Source organism: Zophobas morio, unplaced genomic scaffold (assembly GCF_036711695.1).
Source record: "Zophobas morio isolate AGI-343-1 ecotype UQ-CSIRO unplaced genomic scaffold, CSIRO_AGI_Zmor_V1 ptg000030l, whole genome shotgun sequence".
NCBI classification, from domain to species: domain Eukaryota; kingdom Metazoa; phylum Arthropoda; class Insecta; order Coleoptera; family Tenebrionidae; genus Zophobas; species Zophobas morio.
This window is the reverse complement of record NW_026972135.1, coordinates 12313065-12324015: the sequence shown is the minus strand read 5'-3', so window position 1 is coordinate 12324015 and position 10951 is coordinate 12313065. Positions and strand designations below refer to the sequence as shown.

The following is a 10951-nucleotide window of genomic DNA, read 5'->3' as shown; positions in this document are numbered from 1 at the left end:
AAGCTCGAGATCTACAAAAAAAAATATGCATTTCTCTCCCTCAATGTATAATCTACTATTCAGTGTGGTATTTTCTTAACCATTATTCTTAACTTTCGCAGTTTTAATCTATAATTCTGTAAAACACAAGGATTGCATTACAAATATCAGAAGTATGAAAGGCGGTTCTAACCATTTTCTGATAAAAGGAGAATGCAGAAGTGTTTCTCTACCCTTCAAAAAATTATAATCGCAGACAAATCGAAATCTATTACAATGAAATAAATACCTGTCTATTACTGGCTAGGAAAATTTGTTAATGTAGACACTTCAGATCAAAACAATATAAATTAATATGTATCTCATGGTAGCACTAATTCATTTTTCTTTTTTCAACTTAACTTTAGGCGGAGAATATTAAAAGATCCATTTTTAAAGTTACCGAGTGCCTTTTTACGTAGAACCATATAATTTTGCTTCTGCGTGGTAAGGTAAAAAAGAAATCAAAATGGTTAAAAATCCACTCAAGTATGTATTTTAATAAACAAATAGAACCTGTCAATAATTTTCAATTTTATAACGTCAAAAGGCATTTTTATGTAGACTACATATTTACTACAAACGTAACAACTGCACTTTTAAGCAGAAGACTTAAACAATAAAAGATGTCATTGCGTTTAATTTTCTGAGTCAGTTAAATGAATATAAAATGGAGTAAGACTATTGCTGCCAAGTTACAATGTTACTGACACCATCAACGAGCTCTGGGTTGTTTAAAATCGTTACATGATCGCCATTTATCGTAACCACTTGTGCTAAATTCCCACACACTTTTCAGTAATTCATCATTGCTTGCAACCGTTTATACAGGGTAAGAGGTGCCTGTTTTTCTAGTTTCTCTATGTTAATGGTTTCTGGAGATATCAAAGCTAGAGCTACATCAATTCGTTGTTCTAAACATTTGGCGTTTAACAATGCTTCCTAAAAGAATAATAGTAAAAACTGATAACAATAAAAAATATAGCAAATTACCTGATATTCTGAAAGTACATCGAACGGAATTACGAAACTCAAAACTTTATTCAAAACTGCCATTTGAAATTCGACATCACTTTCACTCTCAAATTTTTTTTTTACAGCAGAAACTGTGTATGTTGGGGAACCATCTGTCAGAATAACTGTGCCAGTATAACCTCGGTTTTCCAAACAACTCACAAGTTACATGCCAACAACAGCCCCAAATGAATACCCAATGAGGAAAAATGAAACATTTCTAGTTAAGTGACATTCAGTGTGCTAAAGAATTATATAATTTTGAAACAACCGTAACACGTATGAATTTAGTACTAACCGAAATCGTGTTTTCTGCAATTTCTTGAATACTATTTTCAGGGTGTTTATAGTTGTATTGTATTCCTATGACATGAGCTTTCAATGAACTAGTCAGAACTTCGAACGGTTTCAAATTTCCCTCGACGCCTGGTAAAATAAAAACTATTGGAGCTTCTTCACTGGACGCTGCTTGACTTGTTAAGTGAACAACAGGTAAGTGACTAGTTTCGGTATCAGGAAAATACTGAATGAGCAAATTGGTGCCTTCCTGTGTTTTTTTAAAATCTTCATTTCTATTCTCCTTTTCTCCCTCCATTTCACTCAATCTGAAATAACATAATTATGTTTGAACTAAGATGTGCTGCTGCATTTTTAATTTAATGATTAATAATAATAATGGTCAATTTTTAATGGTATATTACTTTGCAAATGTTAAACTCCGCACGTCTTTGGAAGTTACGTAGATTTCAAAATCCTTTTCCAACAATTAAATAATTTCTGTACCCACCATCGAATCCATACCAAGTTCTGCAAAAGTCGTATAAACTTAAAGAGTAATAATTGATGGTCAATTGTATCAAAAGCTTTACTTAGGTCAGTGTATATAACATCAAGTTGACTCTTATTGTCTAAAGTATCAGCTATAAATTGAGACATGGACGTCAGATTAGTTGAAGTCGACCTACCTGAAACAAAGCCATGTTGACTATTCGAAATACACCCTCTAATACTAAAAGATATTTGATTATACAAAATGGTTTCAAAAATCTTAGAAAAATTGCATAAAATAGATATAGGTCGATAGTTTCTCACATCAGAAATATCGCCATCCTTAAACACCGGTGTAATTTTGGCAATTTTCCATAATTTAGGAATATACGAATGCTTCAGACTAAGATTGAATATGTAACCTAATGGCTTAAGAAATATATTTGAACAGTCTTCAATTAAAAAGCCTGGTATTTGATCAACACCAGATACATGGTTATTTTTAACTTTACTGATGGCCTTTATAATATCATCATCATTGATTCGAACATTGATACATTGGTTGCTGCAACCTTTAAAGAAGTTTAACGAATTAGTTTATTGATTAGTCGATGACGAATTAAATGAGGAGCAAAAGTAACTGGCAAAAGCATTTACTACGTCAACAGGATCGTCATATGAAGTACCATTTAGCTGTACTTTTTTAGGAATAGACGAGCGGCCCCGTTTTTCCTTAATAAATGACCAAAAGTACTTTGGATCTTGTAATAATGAGTTTTGAACGTTTCGAATATAATCATCAAAATCTCTGCGAATAAGTGTTTTTACTTTACGCCGTAGAGAAGTGAATTCATTATGTAGTTGAACAGAATATTTACGTTTACATTTCCGAAGAACTCTGTATTTCTCCTTTATCATACTTCTAAGCTCTATGGAGTACCACCTGGGATAACTATATTTTTTACATTTAAAAATGGGAACATGTTTGCCCAAAATTGTATACAAACTTTTATAAAAAAATTCGCATGCTTCATCGACGTCAGTAATTTGATATAGAAAATGCCAGTCTGAATTAAGTATATCTTCATACAACATAATAAAATTGGCTTTCCTAAAATTGTAGATTTTGGTAGTTGTACATATGGGGAAGTTAACATAAGAGGTATTTTTCACTCCAAGATTAATGTGCAGTGCTGGATGATATTTATCTTCGATTACTATGGGGCATGAGTCGTGAGTAACTATGCAGCTATTTAGTGAACAAAAAACTAAATCTAGAAAACGACCATCAGAGTTAGGGACAGTATTAACTTGCGTTAAGTTCAGTAGTGACATCATATTCTTTATTGAAAGAGTTTTCGCATCATTAGCGTTAGTAAAGAAGTTGGGCACATTGAAGTCTCCAATTAAGAGTAAATTGGGATACTGTAAAGCGTAATTTTCAAGACATTCCACGAAATATTCAAAGTCTGTTACGGGTATATCCGGAGGTACATACATGGTCAGAATACATATACTCTGAGAATGACAATTAATTTTACAACCCACGACATCTACTAAAGATGGAAATTTGGGTTTAGACAATTCTATGCGTACTATAAATTTATTATGAACTGCAAGCAGCACACCACCTCCACGTTTGCGTCTTGTTGCAATAAAATCCCGATCGGCTCTGAAGACATGAAATTCTTTAGGGATAAGTTCCGAGTTAGAGATAGAGGAATCTAACCATGTTTCCGACAAACAAATAATATCACGTTCACAATCAGACAACCCAGCATAAACATTGTTAACCACAGATCTCACACTCCTTACATTTTGATAATAATATCTGGTTGACCGAGTTTCACTCGGCTCGTTTGGTAGTATTAGATCAGATTAGGACAGATAAATATGCGTATAGTATGCATTTTGAAGTACACGCGCTACTTAAAAATACACATTAAAAAAGAAAGTCCATAAGCAGTCTTTGTTTTAAACACTGATAAGTGACATGTAGAGATTAAAGAACAGAAAACTGGAATTATTGTTTGACATCTCATTTGTTACCCAAGTTTTCTCTCTGTCGTTTTTTTTTTCCTAGTTCTCTCTCTCGACTCTAGAAAAAGGTCACAACCACATTCTTACTGCCAGAAGAGTTTCGCCTCTGGTGTGGTTAACATACTGAGTTACCGTGCTCTTTTGTGTTATTCCTAATTTCTCAATCTCAACCCTGCTCCCGAAGATGCCATTTACGAAAGTGTGCGAAACGTTGAGCCCAAAAACTTAAATAACACGGTCCCATCCCCGAAAACGATCACATGTTGACACTGACCGTGGAACCTCTGAAATGAATGCTTGACAAAATAATCTCAATTCAACACACTTTCGTGTGCCTTTTATCCGCTCACTCTTTAGTTTTTGGTAAATTTTCTCACCTCAGGAGGTGAATTTCAACGTCCTCTATACAGTGGAGTATGTTTCGGTACGTACAATTGAAGATAAAAAGGTACGTCAAACGTACTGTCAGACTGTCACCCAAACTTCTCATATAAAACAATCTCGTGTTCGTGTAGTGTCATATGATGTTGCCTAGCAACAAATATAATTCACTGCCTGAAAATTGCTGAAAATGCATGAAGCTGTAATTTTCAGAAGTTAAAACTATGATCAATCGATTTCTTGACCCAAAAAACCCCTAACCTGTAAATTTCATCGAAATCGTTAGAGCCGTTTTCGAGAAACCCATTACATATATATATATATATACAAACTTTGCTCGTTTAATAGTATTAGATATATCTATCTCATTGACATTGTTGTTTTAATAATCAAAAAAGAGACTGCGATGATTGACGATCCCCTAATTTCGAAAAATTAATAACAAATGTTGAAGGAAGTGAAAGTAAAGCATTTTGAATATGTTTTAAATATTTTTGTATACATGCATTTATAATATTTTATTTATATGGTTAGTAAATACAATGTTTTCTGTAGATAAATTTAATGATAATAATAATAATAATATCAATGCATATTACTTGATCTTAGTATCCGTAATGATAGAAGTCTTGTCTGAATACCGGTCATTTCCGGGTCAGTATTGGGTCCTAAATAATAATATTACTAATCAACAGCAGAATTCTGCTAACAGGGCAATTTTAACAAAATCTTGAAACCTTTTCTTTAAATTTGGTATAAAATATTGTTCAAAACCAGTTTTTCGGATGTGTTTTTTTTTTAACTTTGTTCGTAACAAAAACTATTTGTTGAATCGACGTGATAACGGAATACGGCGGAAATTAGGAGAAAAAATGTGAGTTTTGTTAATGACATTAGCTAATAACGTACATATAAACAGTGATAATTATGCCATTTCCACTTGTAACTGAACGTGGATGCGAGCAAAATTTGTAATTTATCAATCCTAGTCACATCAACGTTATTTTCATCTTCATTCCGAAGCTTGATTAAAATTCTGCCAATATGTTTACCTGTCATCATGTACCTATAAGATTCCCCCACTTGATCCGGACTAAACAAAATTCTAGGCAGTGGTTTTACAAAACCTTCCTTAATTCCTTCCAACAAATGGTTTATCAATTTAGACTTCAGTTCTTTAAGTGAACTTTTAAAAAGCCCATCGAATACTATTCCATGATAAATGGCTTTATTTTTCATAAATAAAAGATTTAAAGAACTGTCATTAGCCAGATCGTATTTGCCGATTTCCATAAATTGTCCATTTCGTGCTAAACATTTAACCGAAGCTTGTAGCTTATCCTCACTTAACGAGTTCAAAACAATATCAACTCCTCTACTCTTAGTTTCCCTTTTGATCATTTGTTCAAATGATGTATCCCGTGAGTTACCTATGTGGCTGTCTGGAATTTGAGGGTAATACTTCTTTAAGTAGCCTCTTTTTTCTTGAGTTCCAACAGTTACGTAAATTTCGCATTTATAGTGAAGGCAAACGTTCAAAGCGGCCAATCCAATACCACCAGTCGCAGAGTGAATAAGAATTGAACAACCCGGTTGCATATTCCCAACCTGTAAGACAAGAGATTGCATTTGATGCATTCTATTACAAACGTACCATTAAAAGAGCATAAATAACAGTAGAATATACAACAGGAACTGTGGCTGCATCTTCGAGTGTCCATGAGTCGGGTACTTGCCAAACTGAAGAAGGATCAACAATAACGTGGGAGGAAATGCCATGGCAGTCAGTAATTCCAGCTATCCGACGACCACTACAAATCCATTGCATAACTTATTATTTACCTGAAGCTGTGATCAATGCAACCTTAAATCTATTCCTGAAAATTCAAACCCTGTTAGAAATTCTTGGGCAAGACGACGTGGTTCTAATAATTCTGGGTTCACACGACCAAAGGCAGCCATAATATCTTTAAAATTAACTGACGAATAATAAGTCTACAAACAAAATCAGTATCATATATCGTGGAGGCACCCTCCTGGGACTTACTAGACCCAAAATTCGCCCTTCTTCTAAGGGCACGTCTGTATTTAAAGCTCCTTCTAACCACTCAAAACTGGATATATCCCCTCTATTTTTGAAATACGCATAAGAATGTTCGCTGTTGACCTTAGGTCTTTTTTCCAAACGCAAATGTCTGTAAGTTCCCCACGATCCGTTCTTGTAAATGTTCACATCCATGTTTTTACTGATCTGTTTACTATAAAACGAGTGTTGCGGATCGAATTTTGGAGCATCGTCCATCATGAAGAAACACTTAACTAAACTTCCATTTGTTTCTCTTCTGATACAGTTTATTAACCCTAATATTCCTTCGGGTTTTTGATTTGTTGCATAAGCTATGACATTTTTTCCAAGATTCAACGCGTTTTGCAGTTCAGGTAGCCACTCGAAATTACTCGAAGACACTTCAACCAGTTTGGGCTCAACAGTTTCCAATTTTTTCCGCAATAAAATAATTCTTTCATTTTCTGTCATATAGTCAGTGAGGATTTCTACTTCATTAGTACTTTTTTGTAGTCTAAAATTGGTCTCCTCCCGTGTTAAAATAAACCCATTTTTTCTAAGAGGCCCGAAAAACTGTTTTAAAGTGTTTGATTGCTGTAAAATTTTACTACCAATGTACAAAAGTATATTACTTTCTGGCGTTAAAGTAACTGTTTCGCACTTTATACCAGGTGTTTCATTTAAGGTTGTTTTTGACGAAATGGTAAGATCAGGAGCAACTAATAGCATATCTTCTAAAGCTTTGTTGACGAAACCCATTACATGTGTAGAACTTATATCAGTGAATTCGTTTACAAAATCCAGAGCTTTGAGGTGATGCTCTAAAGTATTTTCGAAAATAATCTGTGTATTGACCCTCACAACTTCTTCTAAAACTAAAGTCGCACCATTTGGAACGAAAACGTGTTTTTCTAAAACTGGTTCCAATCTTGCCTTTTTTTTGAAAATAGATCTAACCTGAAGCCCGTGTATTTCGATTCCACCAGATCTGAGCCAGATAACACTTAGCCTTAAATCAACATTAATAAATGAATTACTTACTTTATCATGTTACAATCCTTGTTCGTATGTGCAAGTAATAAACACTCTTCTCCATTCTGGTTTTCGACGATTTGTTTATGTTTGATGGGGTCAATGATTATTTTCTTAATTCCAACGGGAACGAACAGCAGTCTTGTATCAGTTTGAAGAATTTGAAGTTGAAGCATGTTATCCATAAACGTAGCCCAGTTATCGTCCAACTTGATTAAACCCATAGATGCATCTACATTACATGTTTTTATACCCTTGAACAACCCGCTACAAAAAAAAATCAAATATCTCTATTTTACTGAAACCACACTTGCCTGTAATTGTAACCCCTTAGATAAAATTCCCGGTAAATTTCACCTTGACGCAATATTTTTAAATTATCATCGTGGACAAAGGTGTTAGGTGGAAGATTAAGTTGTTGGCCAATTGAATTGGAACAAATGGTTATACGTCCACGAACTACTAAAGAATTTTTTCATGAATTTCAAAACAGCCTGTTCCTCTTTGCAGCGTTACGAGAAGTTTTACATAACCACTGTTAGGCATTGTAACAGCTCTTATAAACTTACAATTTTCGAAAATTACAGCAGTGGTATCAAGCTCAAGATGCTTAGTGTCGGCAAATGTTTGCCAAGCCAATTTTAAATATTCGGTAGCTGGGAAAAGGTTGCGTCCTGAAAATGTATTTTTTATAATTTTAAATATAAAATAAAAGTTGTGTCTAAAGTTACCGTCGATAACGTGACCTTTCATAAACTGGTGTTCTTCATATAAATACGAAATTTGATATTCCACCTGTTCCTTTTGCATAAATGAAATAAATCCTTTAAACTTATATCCCAGCCACGACGTTTTGTGATCCCACTGAATAAAAGGAGAAATACTCGTGGTGCCTCTACTTACAGGAAATTCGACTTGAGGGTAAATCTTGTGAACTTGGGGAAGGTATCCTTCAATATATAACCTACAAATTCAATTATGATTTCATTTCAGAAACTGTAATTCTTTACCTTCCAAGCAAATCCAAAAAATTCACAGTACCATTTTCTACCAGTAAATAATCTTTATCTGTGATCGACACATCGGAAAGATTTAATGTTATCGTGCCTTTGGGTGGCTTATTAGAATTTTCAAACACGAAATTTCTTGAGTCAACTTTCAAGATACTAAGTTTTATAGCTTCTAATATAGCCTCTTATTGGATTATATTATAGTAATAATCACCAATAATCTTGCCATCGTCATCACCGAAAACACTAACAGGAAACAGTTCTAACTTTTTGAACATATCTACAACGACTAATTGCAAACACACTGATCCTAATATATCTTCATCTATTTTTGTTCTCGATGTTGAAATTTCTTCAAAAGTTTTTACTTTATTGGCCTCCAAGATACTATTAATTCTTCAACCAGAAATTCAGTGTCTTTTAATTAACAACCCAGAAGAAAATCTAAACTCACCTTGCTATGACGTCTCTAAAAAAAGCTGAAAATTGCAATAAATAACAAGCTAGTAATTTAAAATTTTTGACGAATTGTCCAAAAAATATATGCAAATGGGGTTGTTTAGGAGGCAAACGTTTTGATGACATCGACAGAACACCTTGTTTAGAAACTATTGCATATCCTCTGCATAAATGATTTTGAATATTCATTTTATATAACTGATGAAGGAGACCAATATATTCTTCATGCAAAGCTTTATTACTAAAGTCGTTTAAAATGTTCAAAACTGCTTCATTAGTACGACCACTGACACAAATTAATCTAGGAACATCGTCTTTTGGCAGGCCACCATTAATTTTGCCTTTTTTAAACCTTTGTAATATAATGTGACAATTGTTGCCGCCGAAACCAAAGTTGTTAACACCTACAAATGGGATATTGTCCTGGAAGCTCAGTAGTTTCTGTCACAATTTTCATCCGGTTTTGTTCAGTCCCTTCCAATCCTTTTCTAATTCTTTTCAAATTGATATTGGGTGGTATAAATCCGGTTTCCATAGCAATCAGTACTTTGACAATTGAACAGAGACCTAAAACGGGTTCTGTATGACCCATATTCGATTTTATTGAACCGAAAAGAAGTTGTTTTCCACATTTTTTCGCTAGAACCCTGTCGATAGCATTAGCTTCTGCAGGATCACCAACTTGAGTACCAGTACCATGTGCTTCGACGTAGCTGAGTTTTGAGAAGTCAATACTACTTTCTTTGTATATTTCAGTCATAAGCTCTTCCTGCATTTGCGAAGAAGGATATGTTATGCCTTCCTTTTTAAAACCGTCGGAGTTCACCTTCGTATTAATAATTTGTGCGTAAATGCGTTTTGCATTTTTAGACTTCTGGAGCAAAATACATGTACAAGCCTCACTTCTAACGTAACCGTTTGCGTCCTCATCGAATACTTTGGAAACCCCGTCACGACATAAAACTCCCAGACTAAAAACACTTTGTTAGAGTAAAAAATTATTAGCGGATACAAATGACTGTACCGAAAAAATTGAATCGTAACTGCAGGATGTAAAGTTAAAGCACTAGCAGCCACAATCGCATTTTCGCATTGACCACTTCTGATAGATCTAAATGCAGCATTGAGGGCGTTCCCAGAACTACTACAAGCTGCGTCAGATACAAAGGACTGCCCTTTAATTTTCAGAAAGTAACTGAGACGATGAGAAAACAAAGATTTAAAGAAACTGCAAAGTACATAAAAATGAAACGAGTTACATCCATCACTGCAAAGAATTTACTATGTGTGTTGAAAATGAACACATCTCTAAGCAGTGGTTATTAAGTTAAAGATCAACCACCTGTTTTAAACATATCTGTGCAAGCAAAGCTAGTTTTCAAAATAGATTACAAAATTGTCTTACCCTGTTATTGCAAACTTCTGCGGCTCCGTTAGTTTCATAAGCGTTGGATTTTCCACCTCTGACCAACAGAGGCCCAAAAATACACCAGTTTTACTTCCTTTGAGCTCTGACGGATTAATTCCAGCATCCATAACAGCTTCTATAACCGTTTCCATAAGAACTCTCAAAGTAGGGTCCATAAAATTAACTTGACGATAATGTAGTCCAAAATATCCAGCATCGAGTTTGTCGATATTATCAATAGGAGCATTTCTTTTTGGTAAATCGTGGTGATCTGCTACCCATCTTTTATCGTTCACAGTAATCATGTCCTTTTTGTTGAATAGGTTATCCCGAAATTCAAAAATATTTTCCGCCTCTGGAAAATGACCAGACATACCGGATATAACTACTTCATCTCCAGGTGGTGGAGATGATAACCAGCGATCATATTGAAAATTAGGCATAAATGATTCTTTGTCTTTAGCTTCGTGGGACTCCATATTCAGAGGTATGTGCAAATTATCTATTACACTGCTTATATCTCAAAATACAGACTGCGTGCAAAAAATTGTTGGTCCTGGATTATATTTATACACTGCATAACGGAAATGGAATGCATTTTAAACGTACTGGCTAAAAAACATTTAAATTACAATTGTTTTAACAGTTTAGTTCATTAGCATACCTGTTATTTTCGTATTTTAAGAATGTTCTGTATCAGCAGTTAGGGGAAAGTAGGGGAATAGCGACCATGAGGGTAATACCGGCCAATGATTT

At 34.3% G+C, this 10951-nt stretch overlaps 1 protein-coding gene across 3 annotated transcripts; it reads right to left on the bottom strand.

Annotated features, from left to right (window-relative positions):
• Positions 1 to 655: 655 nt before the first annotated feature.
• On the bottom strand, positions 656 to 9175 carry LOC135138774 (fatty acid synthase-like). 3 transcript variants are annotated; one of them, XM_064068789.1, is made up of 14 exons: positions 8783 to 9175; positions 8329 to 8724; positions 8050 to 8282; positions 7888 to 7992; positions 7633 to 7780; positions 7328 to 7585; positions 6269 to 7274; positions 6086 to 6216; positions 5876 to 6032; positions 5274 to 5829; positions 1734 to 1839; positions 1331 to 1637; positions 1012 to 1275; positions 656 to 960 (listed from the first exon to the last, which is right to left on the bottom strand). In XM_064068789.1, exons 3-11 carry the CDS (start codon positions 8126 to 8128, stop codon positions 1799 to 1801), a joined length of 2481 nt encoding a protein of 826 aa, XP_063924859.1. In that variant the 5' UTR covers positions 8129 to 8282; positions 8329 to 8724; positions 8783 to 9175; the 3' UTR covers positions 656 to 960; positions 1012 to 1275; positions 1331 to 1637; positions 1734 to 1798. The 3 variants fall into 3 exon arrangements, with proteins under 3 accessions (XP_063924859.1, XP_063924858.1, XP_063924860.1); XM_064068788.1 differs by lacking the exons at positions 656 to 960; positions 1012 to 1275; positions 1331 to 1637; positions 1734 to 1839 and having other exon boundaries at positions 4807 to 5829; XM_064068790.1 differs by lacking the exons at positions 656 to 960; positions 1012 to 1275; positions 1331 to 1637; ... (3 more) ...; positions 8329 to 8724; positions 8783 to 9175 and having other exon boundaries at positions 4808 to 5829; positions 7629 to 7655.
• Between the last annotated feature and the right edge of the window lie 1776 nt (positions 9176 to 10951).

Excerpts from the sequence above, each read along its gene's own strand:
- LOC135138774 (XM_064068788.1), bottom strand. The coding sequence starts at position 8,128 with ATGCAAAAGGAACAGGTGGAATATCAAATTTCGTATTTATATGAAGAA. Across the intron at positions 6,033-6,085 it reads TTTTCAGGAATAGATTTAAG|TGGTCGTCGGATAGCTGGAA; the intron begins GTTGCATTGATC and ends ATGGATTTGTAG. Across the intron at positions 5,830-5,875 it reads TTATTTATGCTCTTTTAATG|GTTGGGAATATGCAACCGGG; the intron begins GTACGTTTGTAA and ends CTTGTCTTACAG.